This window comes from Cryptotermes secundus, unplaced genomic scaffold (assembly GCF_002891405.2).
Source record: "Cryptotermes secundus unplaced genomic scaffold, Csec_1.0 scaffold62, whole genome shotgun sequence".
NCBI lineage: Eukaryota > Metazoa > Arthropoda > Insecta > Blattodea > Kalotermitidae > Cryptotermes > Cryptotermes secundus.
This window is the reverse complement of record NW_019727786.1, coordinates 894,887-913,196: the sequence shown is the minus strand read 5'-3', so window position 1 is coordinate 913,196 and position 18,310 is coordinate 894,887. Positions and strand designations below refer to the sequence as shown.

The following is an 18,310-nucleotide window of genomic DNA, read 5'->3' as shown; positions in this document are numbered from 1 at the left end:
CGGTCTCCTCGCTTGCAGATTTCTTATATTTTTTCTTCTACCCTGAAGATGGAGGCAATACGTTCCTCCGAAATGTCGGTTAACACCACATATACACGGTGCCAAATCCCAGAAGACTGCTTTCTTCATAGTCACCGCCGTGAAAGCCTCAAATCTTACAAGTTTCTAGTTGAAACTACACGTACCTAACGGGTAGATATTGAGAGACAAGAAATGGGTAGTCATTTTTAATGGGGAAATGTGAAAAGAGACGTTATAAGAGAGTCTTAGGAATAGAGTTGAGGATGGAAATGCTATTAAAATATACGGTGGTAGAGTATGGAATGTAATCTACTGGCTTAAAACAGGGCCCAGTGGCAGCTTGTTATAAACTTGGTAATTAACCATCTGGTTACACAATTCGCAGATTCCTTGATTAGCTGAGCAACTATCAGCGCAATATCCCTGTTACATGGGGTTGGTTAGCATATACCGTTAATAAATCCTCCGTGGCCTGCAGTTTGCAAAGAGAACTATTCCGACCGAGCTACCGCCGCTTGTCGGCGAAGTTAGTGCCAGCGAAGAGAGAGGGTGTCATGTGGTAGCGCAAGGGATCCCCACGGACGTTAATCTCGGTTTTCTAGACCGGAGCAGCTATTTCCTTGAAACAGCTATATAATTATCCCCATGAGGCTGAGTGGATCCGGTTCCAAACCCAGTACTTCTAAAAAAATCTGGTAGCGCCGGGAATCGAACCCGGGACCTCTGGGTCTGTAGCCAGGAACTCTGACCACCAGACCACAGAGGCATTCAGCATATACCGTACCGGTACTTAAAATCGTACCACGGTTACTGCAAGGGAAGTTAGAAATACATTTTCGTTATTTCTCGGCGATCGCGTTGTTTCCTCAGCGCCTGCGCATTATGTTTATTTATTTGTGGTTCATTTAATTTTTTTTATTGATAGTGGGGTGGGACTAAGTCCCTTGTACTGCGGCCACTTCTGGCCTATTGTACCAGCCCCAGATGATAGGTGAGGGTGATTGTGGAGCAATTGGTGGAATGAAGATTGGCAGGGGAAACCGAAATACTTGGAGAAAACCTGCCCCAGCTCCACTTTGTCCACCACAAATCCCACTTGACCAGACCCGGGGTCGAACCGGGGCCGTCGCGATGGGAAGCCAGCGACTAACCGCTTGAGCTATGGCGCGGGCCTGTGGTTTATTTAACGACGATGTCAGCAGCTCAGACTACATGGCGTCGAATCATGAGTTCACTAACGAAAGATAAATTTGACAGGACGCGGAATGAAGCGGTCGTGGCTTCTTTCAAGGGACTATTCCTGAATTCGCATAGACGGACTGCGGAAAATCACGGAAAATATCTGGTTGCTTGGTGTGGCATTTCTTCAATGTAAGTCAGAAGAGATACAGCCCTATCCAAACTACTCGGTATGCAGGCATTGAAAAAACACCCCATTTACTGGATGCAAAATTTTGGGGTTATTGCAAGGATAGGCTTACAAACCTACTACATACGTACTTCAGTGACTACACATCACTAGTTCCTCTTGATACGCCCAGAACATGGGCTACACCTCCTTGCAGAAGCTTACTCAAAACGTCAGTTATTTCAAATCTCACCCTTGAGGCTAGAATTGTAAAAAAGAAAAACTCCGTGATTTTAGTCCGCAAGCGAAGTATACCGACTGACCGAGCGGCCGCCGCTTGTCGGCGAAGTTTAGTGCCAACTTTTGCGGACAGAGAGTGTCGCAACGAATCCCCACGGCCGTTAATTTCGGTTTTCTAGACCGGAGCCGCTATTTCCTTGAAATAGCTCCTCAATTATCATCGTGAGGCTGAGTGCACCCCGTTCCAGACCCACTACTTCTCAGAAACAATCTGTTAGCTCCGAGAATCGAACCCGGACCTCTAGATCTGTAGCCAGGAACGCTGACCATTAGACTACAGAGGCGGTCGCTAGAATTGTAATGTTTGTTTTAACTGTATCAGCACAAAACTTTCGTAGATGTAGGTTTTTTGTTTATTTTCTGTGACAGAGCTGACCACAGGTACAGGTCTGTCAGAGAAACCTAGATTCGTGCTGTGGCCACACACACTTGAATGGCTTTGACGAAGCGAAATTTGACAAGTGAAGTGAAGAGGCACCGAACGTTAACCAACAGAAGAGGCAATAACAGGAAACCTGTCTAACAGTAACTTGTCACATACTTTGGGTAATATATCCCGATTACAAGTGCTACGAAGGTTCCTTTTGAAATTATGAGGAACAAATTTTAAATTGGCAAACAACGAATGATGTTATGGATGTATGGCACCGAATTTGCCAGACTCAGCTTATATTTCCTCTCTTTACAGGAGTCAATATAATAAGGAGCTTGTTCCTTTGAACTTCTCAGAGAAACTGGTTGATGAAAACAGATATCGACATCATTTTGAGTTTCTTTCGATCCAATATAAATCAGTGGTTATCACTGGGATCCCGGATGAGTGGTAAAGAGAAAGGGACATGGTTCTTGTCCATTTTAAGAAGATATCGCCTACAATATTTGAAAGACGAACGTATCTTACTGTGTAGTCTGGTGTTCCCTGTAACAACTTGGCAATTCTGGTATATAAATTTATGAATCTGGTCTAGAAAACCGAAATTAACGGCCATGGGGATTCGTTGCGCTAACCACGCGACACCCTCTATCCGCTAAAGTTGGCACTAACTTCGCCGATAAGCAGCGGCCGCTCGGTCGGTATAGTTCGCTTGCGGTCTACAGGCCACGGACTTTTTTTTTTTGTAAATTTATGAATGGGGCCATGGAAAAATGTTATAGATGCCCGAAATGCTTTTCCGAACCCGGGCCACGGAAATCTTCACCGGTACGTAAAACACGAAATTTGAATAGTTCAACATCTCGCAACTTTCTTCACCACTGTTGCTACAGTCACTCTGAACTCAGCCACAGCGCTGCTAACATTACCTAGGAATTCAAGTGCCTGGAAACAAACTCCTATGCCACGTTGATATGGCGGCGTGATGGAATGCGCGGATATATACACTAGAAAAACTCTGAGGAAGGTGGCTTTGTCGTGATGATATTACCAGCCAGAAATCTAGAGATAGAGAAAGTGTGTGGAGGTCGTAGTGGCTCTATTCCTTCTGTAGCCGCTTCTTTCACTTATCTCTACGCGACTTACCTTGCCGTGCTCCTTGTCGAAGTCACACTCACGCCCGTGATCAGCCGTGCTGTACCCGTTCGTGCTGGGGTTGAACACTAGCTGGATGTTGGTTCCGGTAGCCACAAATGCCTGCAGACCAACAACTGCATTAAGCAAGCAATACAATCTAGTGGATGATAATATAGATACCATAAAGGAAAACGCAGAGAANACAATTACACTGAAATACAAATAACTGCAACAAATACAACAACAATTACAGAGATAGAAGAAAAAAAATACAACACCCAAAACACAAACAAAAGGAAACCGACAGTCATGGATGCGTAATGTCATTCACTTCACTTCACTATGATAACATAGATACCATAAAGGAAAACGCAGAGAAAACTAAGTAAATGTTGCTGTCTCGTCACCAAAATGCAGAAAAACATCTTGACATAAAGATAGCTAACAGGTGTTTTGAAAATGTGACACAGTTCAGATATTTGGAAATGACAGTAACAAAACAAAACCATTCAGTCCATAATCTTCTGTCTTCTCGTCTGCCGTCCAAAAACATAAAAATTAGAATATACAAAACTACAATTTTGCCTGTGGTTCTGTATGGGTATGAAACTTGGTCTCTGATATTAAGGGAGCAACATACACTGAGGGTGTTTGAGGACAGGGTGTTAAGGAGAATATTTGGACCGAAGAGAGATGAAGTGACAGAAGGTTGGAGAAAACTGCATAATGAAAAGTTTCATAACTTGTACACTTCGCCAAGTACAATTAGAATTATCAAGTCAAGGAAGATGAAGTGGGCAGGGCATGTAGCACGAATGCGCCACTACGCAGTACAAGAGAATATATAGATGGGCCTGGAACTGAAAGGTCTAAATGGGGTAGGGTACACGTTCATACTGAAAACTGTAATCTATTTGGTGAGAATGTGAAGGCCATAAAGAACAGTACAAAATATTCCTGAAGGGTGGTAAACAAATTGACCCAGAACCGAAGGAAAAAATATCAGAAACGCGTCGTAATCAAGCACTAAAAATGTAACTTTTCTGTTTCCCAATAACATGTGTCCTGCTTCCTACCGCGCACCCTGTAGATCAGTGTTTCTCTAGCGCCTGGCCGGGGCCTGGTCGCGGGCCTTAACATCAATTATACCGGTCCGCGGTCCGCTAGATATTGAGAACCAGTGCAGTAGATGCATGGCTCTTGCTGATAAGTTCGGCTTCACTTTTGTGCACGATTGGAATGCGGTGACGTAAGGAAACTGTAAGTTCGCTGTTATTCCTTATTTAATGGTTTAGTTACTTAGCATATGGGCTACATACTACTGAACCGAGTATTTCGGTCGGTGCAGTAACTAGGCAACGGCCCGGATATCCGAGAAAAATGTTGCGATTACCAAGAGCGGCCAGATGTTCTCTTCTCTACGGTGTCCTGCCCCGACAAGGGGGCCCATCCAACCTCTAATTTAATTGGTATCGGAGGCTATTTCTCAGCAGTACAAGGGCCGACTGCACACTTACTTCCGGTATAAGGTTAAGAATACGTGGATCTATACTTCCTTTCGCCCATACGTCTTCATGCTGTGATGTTTAATTAAGAACAGGAAAACTATACATTTACTTTATCTTTTTACTGCATACTGTGATAGGGAAAATAACCGTGCTGAGAGGCGGATAAGCGCTTTCCCTCCAAAGTAAATAACTATAGGAAGTAACTGGTCATTTGGCAATGCTTAAGGGTAGCAGTACAATTATGGGTTAACTTAAGTGAGTGAGAACTTACGATTTCCGTGTGTCCCTCGCGACAGCCGTTCTGGAACCGAACCTGGCGCTCCTCCTGTGGCCTGTCTCTGTAACCTGTGTACCGCACCTGGAACGTGGAGACAGAGAAAAAGTTCACCCAGTCTCATTTTAATAATATCTTCGCGATTTATATAGGATATCCATACAGAAATATGGTTCTAAACACTCCTGAAAAGTTTCATTTGGTACATCAACAAGCAAAAGGGAGGAAAATATCAAGATGGAATTTGGAAAGTTGGTTATGAGGATGTAGTGAGTCTGGAACGGGGTCCACTCACCCTCCTGATGATAATTGAGGAGCTCTTTCTAGGAAATAGCGGCTCCGGTCTAGAAAACCGAGATTAACGGCCGTAGGGATTCGTTGCTCTGACCACGCGACACCTCTATCGTCTAAAGTTGGCACTAACTTCGCCAACAAACGGCGGTCGCTCGGTCGGTACAGTTCGATTGCGGACTAAAACCATGGAGATTGTTTATTTGGTTGTGAGGATACGAGGTGAATGGAATTGACTCACGACTATAAACGACGGCAGGCTTGAGAATTAGTGCGCGCCCCACCGTCAGAGGGCTAGCAACACAACTCTGTATGTTTCGTCATGCTGCCTTTACATAATTTGGATTGTAATGACTGTGATTAATGTTGTCGCTATAATAAAGTAGTGTACATAACTACTCAATTTACATACGCGCTAGTTATACAGGGTGTAAATAAATATATGTTACAGCGCTCTGTGGTAGATGATACACCCGTGTCAGGAAACTCTTCTTTTTGGCATTAAGGGCCACAAAGTTTCCGAGAGGATGCATAAGTTTTAGGGGATGTTATCGTTGTTTTTCATTATAAAAGTGGCTCAAAATGGCGGCCGCCAACTTCATTGCATGTTCTCCGCCGCCTGGCTATGTTATGATGAACTCTTTGAAAGATTCCTGGTATTTCCCGGATGGTTCCAGTTGCTACTGCAATCCTTGCCACAAGATCATGTTGTGTCTCCACTGGAGTCTCGTACACCAGGCTTTGCATGTACCCCCAGAAAAAGAAATCCAATGTAGTCAAGCCAGAGGAGCGAGGACGCCAGGTTATTGGGTCTCCACGTCCAGTTCATCTGTTGCTGAAGGTTTCATCCAAATACTCACGGACGACATTAGTGCAGTGTGCCGTGGCGCCATCATGCTGGAACCACATTTCACGACGGACTTCCAAAGGCACCACTTCCGGCAGCTCGGGTAAGGTCTCTTGGAGAAATGTTAGGTGAATGTCACCAGTAAACCACAGAGGTAAGAGGTGAGGGCGTCCTCCTTCACATTTCAGAGGCCCTAGCACGTAAACAAAGGTTTCCGGACACGGGTGTGTTAACAAAATGGGATCACACTGAACCCATTTATCTACCACAGAGCGTTGTAACATATATTTATGTACACCCTGTATATAAGGACTATCCCCTGTACTACAAACACGAAACGGAGTATGGTCGTCTGATACAACATGCAATTTCAGAGAGTGTTAGTAAGAACAGCGAGCCTATCTGTCGTGACACATCCTCTTTGCTTCATAACTTATCTTTATATTTACTATGAGTTTCACACAAACAGCATTCCAGGTAAAGAAAATAAAGTTATCCATGTGCTTAACTAAGTAGCACCCCATGAAGACATAGGTGTATGGGGGAGTGGAGAGGATATCTTCACGTATTCTTAATCTAAGCACCAGATACAGATAAGTGTTCAGCCTCACGCACAGGTCACTTTACCCCCCGGAGAGAAATCCCCCACTTATGAAAACTTACTTATAGTGCAATTTAGTTAAAGTTGCAACCTTTCTGACTTGTATTCATGACACCGCCGGTTGAAATCTCGGCCAGAACACTTGACTATCCTGACTGGGCTCTTCCAGGAGGCCTCTAGGTCAGTGCTTGAAATTAGGCCACCAACGCTACCTCCAGTATCCTTTCGATTCATTATTACTGATCATCGTATCACTAGCTGCTGTACAGGCCAGCGGGTCTCACTGACAGCGTTCTTACATAGACCATAAAGAAATAGAAATACAGCTTNCATATTTTTATTATTATTACACTACATGTTTCGACCTCAAGAGGTCATCCTCAGGTGTACGAACACAGCTGTATAATTACACGCAATCACATTCGTCTTCTCACTTATTCGATCCTGTATCTTATTCAGGCTCACGCTCAATAATATATCAAGCTCTCTCATAAAACACAAGTTAAAATTGTTCTAAATGTCAGAAGTTAAAATTTAAATTTAAAATTTTTAAAAATTAAATTAAAATTTAAAAATGTGATTGCGTGTAATTATACAGCTGTGTTCGTACACCTGAGGATGACCTCCTGAGGTCGAAAAATGTAGTGTAATAATAATAAAAATATGTTGTGTGGTCGGTAAAGTTGACTCTAATATTGATATATATAGTTAGTAACGCTGTAATACGTTCTACCAATTTACTTCATCATGCAATCTTAGGCTTAAATATCACTTAAGAAGTTCTTTTCTATTGCTAGTGGGGTGGGACTAAGCCCCTTTTACTGCGGCCACTTCTGGCCTATTGTACCAGCCCCAGATGATAGGTGAGGGTGATTGTGGAGCAATTGATTGGCAGNTGGAATGAAGATTGGCAGGGGAAACCGAAGTACTCGGAGAAAACCTGCCCCAGCGCCACTTTGTCCACCACAAATCCCACTTGACCAGACCCGGGATCGAACCCGGGCCGCCGCGGTGGGAAGCCAGCGACTAACCGCGACTAACTTAAGAAGTTACAGTGATTTGATTTAACAATCCCCATATCAGAATAGTCCACAAGATCACGTGACTGTTCTCCATTTTCCTAAGGAATAAATTCAACGAAATTCGATTTGGTTCATCCTGGTCCGTCACACTAGCAATAGCACCATCTTCAGGCACATTGCTGCAGTATTTAAAGGCTGAGATTGTATATTCATGACACTGTAATGATATTGTATGTATGTATTGATATTGACCAATCACATTGTAATATTAATTTCTGCATGTACTGATATATCCTTCTGAAGATGGTTGTTCCGACCGAAACATGTCAAGGATGAAAGATTAAAAATGAAAAAAAAAAAAACATTTATCAATCACAATGGACGGGGTTGATAATTTTTTTCCCCTTCGCACTACAGCCCCAGTGGGCCTAGGCCTACCTCCATGAACTTCTCCGTTCACTTCGGTTTTTCTAGATCTTACACATTCGGTAGGACTCCTTGGGCGGGTGATCAGCTCGTCGCAAGGCCTCTACCTGTACATAAACACAGAAAAACGCACACAAACATCCATGCCCTGAGTGAGATTCGAAACCCTGATCCCGGTTTCCAAGCGAGCGAAGACAGTACATGCCTTAGACCGCTCGACTACCGTGACCGGCTGATAATCTTTTATATCAAAAAAATTTGTTTAATTGACAAAATCTACCAGAATAAGAACCCCCACTATGAGGAACTGGTGTTATTTTCATGTTACAGTTCGTAGAAACGCCATATCGCTGATTAAAGAACGCTGCAAACTGAAAGGGGGCGACCAACTGTTTCCTTTCACGAAAATCGGACAAAGAGTGTGCAGGGCATGCAGTATAGCTGCAGATAGGTCAGGGGCAACCAAGTGGAGAGGCGTTTGGTTAGCGCAGAGGATTCAGGGTTTGCCAAAAGAACCGTCCAAGTTGGCTCACAGTCAACACTTGTGACTTGCATGCGGAAAATGCCTGGTTCGAATCTCAGTCGCAACATCGACCATCATGACAAAAGGTTATTCGTGCTTTTCCTCAATCCCTGCGGGAAAATTCTGATATAGTACTTTAAAATCAACGACTGCTTCCTTATATTAAAATACTTATTTTTATTCTAATTAATTTTTAGGTATCGTCCAATGATTCGACACCATGTAGTCTGCGTTACTAAAAATATCATTAAATTATGAAGAAAGCAGTCTTCTGGGATTTGGCATCGTGTATATGTGGTGTTAACCGACGTTTCGGAGGAACGTATCGCCTCCATCTTCAGGGTAGAAACGTCGGTTAACACCACATATACACGGTGCCAAATCCCAGAAGACTGCTTTCTTCATAGTCACCGCCGTGAAAGCCTCAAATCTTACATCATTAAATTAACCAAAAATAATAGCAGTATGAATAACTATCCAAGATGTAGGTGGGTGGATAATATTAAAATGGAGCTTAGAGAGACAGGATGGGATCGTATGGACTGGATCAATCTGACTCAGGATAGGGACCAGTGGAGGTTCTTGTGAATACGGTAATGAACTTTCGGGTTACTAAAATGCTGGGAAGTTCTTGAGTAACTGCATAACTAGCAGCTTCTCAATAAGGGTTCAGTTCCATGAGTGATGAAGTGAGTGACAGATGACTGTATTGATTAGGCATTAGGAATTAATAGTTCATTCGGTATAGAATCTACAGATGCGGTCCGTGATCACGAAACGCAGGTCGGATTTCTTATTTCCTGGATACACTTTCCGAGATATAGCGCCATGAGATCTGGTAAATCTCAACGGACATTACGGATGAACATACTGCCACCATCTTCAGGGTTGAAAGGTATGTCATGCAAGAAACCGATATGAAACAAACAGGAAGCAGAGCTCTGCTTTGGGGCAAGAAGGTTCGACTAACGTCCACATAGGCTAGCCAAACCTGCATCCATCTCTCGTCTTAAGGCGCGTCCACATTACTCGTGCTCGTCGGGAGACTCGTCTGGCTTTCACTTGTACCCGTAAATCTTCGTCCACACTACTTCAGTTGCTCGCCAGGCTTCGGCGCGTGAGGATCCGTATATTTACTCGTAGTGTGTATAGGCTGTAGTCGTATTTTAACTTATTGGTTATAGTTTTTAAATTAAAAAAAAAAAATTTGCTTGTCTCATGACTTGTCATATCGTCCACATTACTTGCGAGCATAGCGAGTCACACGAGCACGAGTAATGTGAACGCGACTTTATAAAAACATAATGCCACCTTTCCCGGGGTATTCCTTGACACTACTGAATGGAACTGAAAAATGTCGATTAGTTTCCAGTAGTTCACAAAGCTGTCCAGAATCCAAAATCGTTTAACGTCGCTTCACATGGGATTTTGGTCTGTACTTCCTTCGCCTTCACACAGCCTAAATACCGACTTCGGGACTTTATTAAAAGTGTTCTCTCTACCCCAGCTAGGCCTAAATTCGTCCATAAATACCATGTCTAGACGAGCTCACTTCCCATATTCCGGCTGTGAATTAGGTACGATTACTTTAACACAGGAAATAAACCTCAATTATAGTTGCGTAAACAGCGACTGTACCGTTGCGGGTCAAACTTCAAAGACAAAACTGGAAATAATGTAAAACTTCCCTTAAATACCTCAAAAGTAAATACTTTCTGAGCCGATCACAATGGCCGCACAGTCGAGGCATGAACCGTCTTCCCCCGCTCAAACACTGGGATCGTGGGTTGGAATCCCATGTCTGTTTGTGTTGTTCTGTGTTTGGGTAGCGGCCTTGCGATGGGCTGATCCATCGTCCAAGGAGTCCTATTGATGGTGTATAGGATTAAGGAACTGAAAAAGAGGCTAAGGCCCAACAAAGGACTGTAGAGCTGTAGGCATATTTTCTAAATCAGCCCTATATTCGCGTGAAAATTCCATTACTCGAAATAGTTTCTAACAAAATTAGAACTATTCTCTGAAAATGACTTGGAGTTTGTGGGCATTGTGCCCACAAATTTTCACTGTTTCCCCATCCGTGGAAACAGCACCACCACAAATATTGGCAATATTTTACAACCGATCATAGACTTGCTGACAGCAATATACCGTAAATTAGACGTTGACCCGACACACGAGCCGTCACGATGCTGGCCTGTGCTACTGTTCACAACGTGCCTAGTCGCCAGAGGAAGGAACGTTTTAAACACGTTCTAGAAGTGACCACGACTCTCCCAGTTTCCGCCACTAGTCAACGGTGGCACAAACGCTTTAAAGAGCGATCAAGTGGCCAGTGAGATGGCTGCAAACAGCAACGCCACGTTGAAATGTTCCCTGTTGCTTTGTATGTGCTTCTGCATTACAATGAAGGTGAAGATGAACTGGGGCGGGGACCTCGGGGTGCTGAGGAGAATACTTAGGCGTAAGAAGGCTGCGTGAATTTGTAAATTTGTATAATAAGAAGTTTCATAATTTACCAAAAAACAAAAAACAAACTCTGTGGCCTGTAGTCGGCAAGCGAACTACACCGACCGAGCGACCGCCTAATATTATTAGGATGATTATATTGATGAAGTTGAGATGGACAGCATTTAGCATGGATGGGGCACGAACGAAATGGTTACGAAATGTTAGCCCCATATTTAAAGGGAAGAGGCCAAGTTGGACATTCTGGTAGTAGATGGGAAGATAGTAGACCTTCAAGGAACTGGAAGTGAGGATGTGGACTGGATTCAGCTGGCATGGTGATAGGATTCGGGAGAAGGCTCCATAAAAGTCGTAGAATTTATTGAAAGCGAAGCGACCATCAGCTTCTCATAAAGGACTTTGTCCGCAGAGACAGTAAAAATTTTCATCTAGTTGGGTGTTGGAGCCGGTCACGGTAGCTGCGCGGTCTAAGGAATGAAATGTCTTCGCTCGCTTGGAAGCCGGGATCATGGGTTCGAATTCCACAAAAGGCATGGGTGTTTGGGATGTGTATGTGTTCATTTTGTGTTTGTGTTGTCCTGTGTTTAGGTAGAGGCCTTGGGACGAGCTGATCACCCGCCCAAGGAGTCCTTATGTGTTCATTTTGTGTTTGTGTTGTCCTGTGTTTAGGTAGAGGCCTTGGGACGAGCTGATCACCCGCCCAAGGAGTCCTTATGTGTTCATTTTGTGTTTGTGTTGTCCTGTGTTTAGGTAGAGGCCTTGGGACGAGCTGATCACCCGCCCAAGGAGTCCTATCGTCTGTAAAGTGATCAAAATGAAAAAAGAAAACCTAGTCACCGCAATGTATAAGAGGAAGGGATTAACTAAGTAAGTGTTGGAAAGAGCAAACGTATTTTACCTAATATTAAGTCCACATTTACGACTTTTCAATAAGATGCTGTATCAACATTTTGCAGTTTATGGTATTTGTCAGGGCCCTGCTTTGAAAATGGTGATTTAACTGCCTACTAAATTTCGTGTGACAAAGAGTCTGTGATGAAAGAACCAACAGGATTGGTTTCTTTTTAATTCAACGCAGCGGTCTATTAAACAGCAGTCTTGAAATATGGTCATGAGCCCAGAAAGGGGGTTGACACCGTGACTTGGACAGCGTCACGGAAGTAATGGGCTCACTGTTACACTGGCCAGCACTGGTCAAGAAGACAGACCAGTGCGGACCGTTCATCTAACGACTCCTGCCGACACGAGGTCCCAGTTATTTGATAAGACCATTTTTTAAACTAGTAAATCTATGCGTATAAATTGAAGTCTTTCATAAAGACAAATTGCTATTAAATTAATTAATGAATAAACATTTCCCAGTTGGAAGTTTATTATAATTCCTTTAGGTATTAATTGAATTGTTGGGGCTTAAATAATAATGTGCCCTAGAAGTTTATACCGGTAGCAGGACGGATATTATAAACAGTAATCCGAGCTCTTGCTGAAGTGGACATCGCTCTACTTACGGTATAACTTGGGGGGCATGCGGTTGCGAAATTGGTTGAGGCTCTATGCTACAAGCCAGAAGGTCGCGGGTTGGGTCCCGATGAGGGCACTGGATTTTTAAATTAACCTAATCCCTCCAGCCGCGCTATTACCCTGGGGTCGACTCAGACTCTAACAGAAATGAGTACCAGGAATTTTCCTAGGACATAAAAGGCAGACGGCGCGTAAGCTTGATGTGGTTGACTCATATGGAATAAAGTGTAGGCGTAATGAGGGGGCAGTGAGACCATGGGGCTACACAGAATTCGCTTATGAAACATGTGTACCCCTAACCGGATGTTCTATATTTCATTATTCAACAGATGCTGTGTACTGCTGGCTCGTGTATCGGTGTGTTTGCATGTCGTGGTGGGATGAAGACTGGTATTCAGGAAGGAAGTCTACTTTCGCTGGATCGCAGGCGCCTTCCCGGAATTACATGAGTAAACCACAAACAGTCCGCTTCAGGCTTGACGGGATATTGCGACATAACTTGCCGGACTGCTTCAGCATTTATACATGTGCGGTAAGTAAACACATCTGTTATCCGAGTTCCTAATTAATTAATTCCATGACCAATGCACCTTAAGCAGCAGATAGACTGGAGCTAGAAGAAGTTTTATCAACACACAAATCCTGTAAAGTTTGTTATTAATTTATAATTTAATGTAAAACGCCAGGAATACGTGATTAGATCAGTAAACGGGAACATGTTCACTGACGGTCTTCCTCAGAGAACTGAACTCTATTGTTGTTCTCATTTCTCAAAGAAATGAACATGAAAGCTTAAAGTCGTGTAGCACACACACGGAGAAACAGCCAATGATTTCACCGACGATATAAAGAAACTTTATTTCAAGGGTGTGAAAAGTTCTGTGGTTTAGTTGTCAGAGTTCCTCCCTACAGATCCAGAGGACCAGGGTTCGATTCCCGGCGCTACCAGATTTTTTTAGAAGTAGTGGGCCTGGAACGGGGTCTACTCAGCCGCGTGATGATAATTGAGGAGCTATTTCAACGAAATAGCGGCTCCGGTCTAGAAAACTGAGATTAAGGGCCGTGGGGATCCGTTGCGCTGACCACGCAACACCCTCTATCCGCTAAAGTTGGCACTAACTTCGCCGACAAGCGGCGATCGCTTGGTCGGTATAGTTCGTATGCGGACTACAGGCAATGGAGTGTGAAAAGTTATCAACAAAACTGCTATTTGTCATACCAGCTGGTGGCTGAAGTAGAAACTGCTGGTGGTCGAACTTGACAATTGCTGAACTGGACTTGCTTAAGCCTATATCCTGAGTCAGTTCTCATTTCAACACCCTAATTATGAAATATCTATTACACACGTTGAAGTTTTACAACCAAATTGTATTCATTTCTTGGTTCCCGTGTATGCAACGTGTCTTGAAAAATCCAAACCTTCTTCATTAACCACTATAGAACATGAGGCACAAGTTTGTAAAACTCTTTCGGGCCTATGTAAGTAAAACACACAAAACCAGGGCTACATTTTTGCTGTTGCTGTGTAGCACAAACCTGCTGGTGTGAAGACGATTTCCATCATGCAGAATCTTGAGCCGATGGAAGGGCAAACACAGGTTTAAAATAGGCTTACAGACCCTAACCGAGTAGGCCTATACAGATAGCCTATAGGAGCAGGTCAGCTTCGCCCTGAGTCGAGGACAGCCGTGAATCCCCAGGCAGGACAGCCGTTTCAATCGCGGGAGTTGCTGCGATACTTTCGAATCTCAACGGGATAGGCACGGTCCACCCTGACAGATGTGTTTCATGGTTTTACTCACACTCCGAGAGAACCCTGGATTACACGCCATGAACACCCACTATTTTTCACATTTCTCTTTCTCACATAGAAACACATATCCATTCGGCAGGGCTGATACAGAGGTTTAGGGCCCACTATCATGCAACCCCCTCCTGTTTTGCAACCGATCAATCTATCCATTGATGAACTTAAATGAAAGTCATTAAATAATCAAGAAACGAACGAAATCAGTTTTACTAACGGAACTTTGGAAAGGAAATTCACGCCAAAATACTGTAAGCATTTCTTGGTTCCCTTACAAAATTCTCTTTAATCTGATTGGCCTAGTTACTATTATCTGACAAACAATATGACCCAAAACCCCTTTTATGAAAAGTTGTTAATCAGCTGTGAAGAATTTCTCTACCTTTATGGGACGAAATGTCCACCACCGTATTCAAATAGGCTCGTGATTTGACCTGATCCTGAGCCACCTGAATCCACATCCTATCCACTTTAGTATTATCCTCCCGTCAACTCCCACACGTGGCCTCTTACTGCCATGTTTCGTAAGCACAATATTACGTTTACTTCTGATGCTGTGAATAACCCTACCAACATGACGTGAGCAGGTCCATTACGTAATTTTCTACGTCCTGTTCGTTACGTCCACATGTTCTCCTTAACGCCTTTTCTCAGATATGTATAGATTTCAACATTATCCGACACATGTATGTTTAGATGCTTCCTCGCAAAACGGCACAGTACAGCAGCTGACGTCACACAGCACACGTGACTCACCTCGCTCTCGCGGCTCAGCCTCCTAAAAAGCTCATCGGACTCGAACTTGGACTTCTGGTCGGGGACCACGCGAGGCATCTTGAAGATGAAGCGCGGTTTAGGCTGCTCGTACAGACCGATGGAATCAAACGGCAGCATTCCGGCCAGTGCCGCAGGGTCGTTCATTGCGTGCATGTCACCGGCACAGACCTAAACTGAACACTGCCGGAGAGCGGTCCCTCCGCCAGCCTCGGTAAACCCCCCGATCTATCTGCCACGCCTACCGCGCGCTGACATCATAAACATGGCGGCTGGCATTCCCCGTTCGCCAAGCAGGCAGTTTCATGATACGTGGAATTAGATGAGTCCAAGAGACTTTTTCTCAAGAAAACTAACTCAGAGATAAAAACATTTCCTTTGATTGCTCAACAAATGCATTTATGGAACCCAATGCAGTGTTTAAAAATACTGAGCCTGAGCCAGACAAATCCGGGCAAGACTTTCTTTTTCCGTCCTCGACGATCAAAATTAATATTATCATTCTATATTCTCTTAAGTCCCTAAGCCATTGCTCAAGCGGTTAGTCGCTGGCTTCCCACCTCGGCGGTCCGGGTTCGATCCCGGGTCTGGTCAAGTAGGACTTGTGGTGGACAAAGTGGCGCTAGGGCAGGTTTTCTCCGAGTACTTCGGTTTCCCCTGCCAATCTTCATTCTACCAATTGCTCCACAATCACCCTCACCTATCATCTGGGGCTGGTACAATAGGCCAGAAGTGGCCGCAGTACAAGGGACTTAGTCCCACCCCACTAGCAATAAAAAAATAATAAACAAAAAGCCTACAAACTGTGACAGTGGGGTACAAAGAAAATATTATAAATTACTTAAATTCCCGCTTACGTAAGTTCCCTTCTTTCTCGTCAGCTTTCCTAAATCATAGCAGTTTCCAAAAAACTCAATTTAAATGAGACCAAAGCTATTTCAGTTTAGTAAATAAAAAGGATTAACAATAAACATAAGAAAGAGGGTTTTAACAATAATTCGCAATTACTCCTCAATGTTTATACTGTTAAGACGAGTGTAAACGTACAAGATCTTAGCTTCTGATGGTAGGACCCAACACATAGGCCTATTTACAGGCTCCAAAAATATCCCAATTCCGGTCTTTATTTATTTTTATTAACGTAATTTTTAAAGGACTAGAACGTTCTTGTGTATTTGTAGCAGAACAAGCTTATGGTAGCCCATCTTGAGTCCACCCGTCCAAGCAGACAGCGGACATTTATTTTCTACATATTTATGCACGCCTTAGACCGCCTGTGGTCTAATGATCAGGGTTCTTGGCTACATATCCAGAGGGCCCGGGTTCGATTCCCGGCGCTACCAGATTTTCTTAGAAATAGCGGGCCTGGAACGGGGTCCACTCCGCATCGTGAGGATAATTGAAGAGATATTTCTAGGAAATAGGAAACCGAGATTAATGACCGTGGGGATCCTTTGCGCTGACCATGCGACACCCTCTATCCGCTAAAGTTGGCACTAACTTCGACGACAAGTGGCGGTCGCTCGGTCGGTACAGTTCACTTGCGGACTGCAGACGACGGAGTTTGTGCATGTCTTACCCGCTAATAACTTTCAAATCAGTAGACGGATTTTCACGAAAGTTAGTGTAAACACCATGCAGCTATAGGTCACGCCATCTTGCTTGTATACCTGCAATTCATTTTCCCCTCAACGTAAATATTAGCAGTTATTACATCAACATGGCAGCTATGCGAACTTAAGAATCTTTTTATGTAGAACCCACAAGTTATATATTAGGATAAGCTTTAGAGAAATATCCATATTTCGTTGATGTGCCCTTCTTTCACATTGTGAATTAAAGAAACGTTGACTGCACCAACTCTACACTTAGCTTTCGTTTCATGGTTAGGCTCATGGGCCGGAAACATACTGACATTTGATATGAAGAGTGTCAATATGGAGTAGTTCGTTATAGGCTTGCATGAAAAATTAGTCTACAACTACAAATAGGCCTCCTGTTGGAAGGTTTTGATGTTAAATCTGCCAACTTCCAGCTTGTGGATATCTACTTACAGACCTATTTATCATAGAGCAGAAAAAAAAGAAGTAAAGCTATCCCTGTACCAGGACGTAAAGGCCCATAGGGTTGTGAGACGTTGAGGGTCCCACATTATCTAGACAGTCGGCTCAAAGATGGCGGTAAGGTTGTCAGCCTTACACGGCTGCCGCGCTTTTTTTTTCCCCCTTGGCACTAAGGTCCCAGTGGGCCTAGGCCTACCTCCATGAACTTCTCCGTTCACTTCGGTTTTTCTAAATCTTACACGTTCGGTAGGACTCCTTGGGCGGGTGATCAGCTCGTCGCAAGGTCTCGACCTGTACACAAACACAGAAAAACGCACACACACAAACTAAACATCCATGCCCTGACTGAGATTCGAACCCACGATCCCGGTTTCCAAGCGAGCGAAGACAGTACATGCCTTAGACCGCACGGCTACCGTGACCGGCCGGCCGCGCTTTAATCCGCAGGAAATCTATGTAGCGTCTATGTAGGCTCTATGCTACAAGCTGGAAGGTCGCGGGTTCAAGTCCCGATGAGGTCACTAGATTTTTTTCAATTAACCTAATCCTTCCAGCCGCACTATGGCCCTGGGGTGGACTCAACCTCTAACAGAAATGAGTACCAGGAATTTACCAAAGAGCAGGCAGAAAAACTGATTATTTAGTTATCTCATCATTATTTATGTGATATCCTGCGCACACTGGTGGAAGATATAAAGGAACGCTTCGTTCCCGAACTTTTCTGTTAGAGGTACTGAACAACAAGCGTGAAGGGAATTCATTCCATTAATCTGAGAGGCATGAATACAAATCAGTTCAGCGACTTCTTTCGCACACGTGACGACACTGCCAAATAAATGCTGTCTCTTATTACAGTCATATGACAATCATTTATGAATACGACCTAAATGTTAGCGTCACAGATTAGGAATCGTTTCTACAAGATTTGACACGACTGTCCATCTCTTCTTCGGTCACGTGACGAGCAGCAACTCTGCAGATGCCTCTCACAGCAGACAAAAGCTCTGT

The 18,310-nt window shown here is 43.8% G+C and overlaps 1 protein-coding gene across 2 annotated transcripts in view; it reads right to left on the bottom strand.

Moving 5' to 3' along the window:
* Positions 1–15,439, bottom strand: part of LOC111864941 (protein big brother) — a 93,137-nt gene extending 77,698 nt beyond the window's left edge. For both annotated transcript variants that reach the window (XM_023852578.2, XM_023852579.2), the window contains exons 1-3: positions 15,222–15,439; positions 4,959–5,045; positions 3,189–3,299 (exon numbers count right to left, since the gene is read on the bottom strand). In XM_023852578.2, the coding sequence (XP_023708346.1) occupies positions 3,189–3,299; positions 4,959–5,045; positions 15,222–15,395 (372 nt within the window). In that variant the 5' untranslated portion in view covers positions 15,396–15,439. The remainder of the gene's footprint in view (positions 1–3,188; positions 3,300–4,958; positions 5,046–15,221) is intronic.
* Between the last annotated feature and the right edge of the window lie 2,871 nt (positions 15,440–18,310).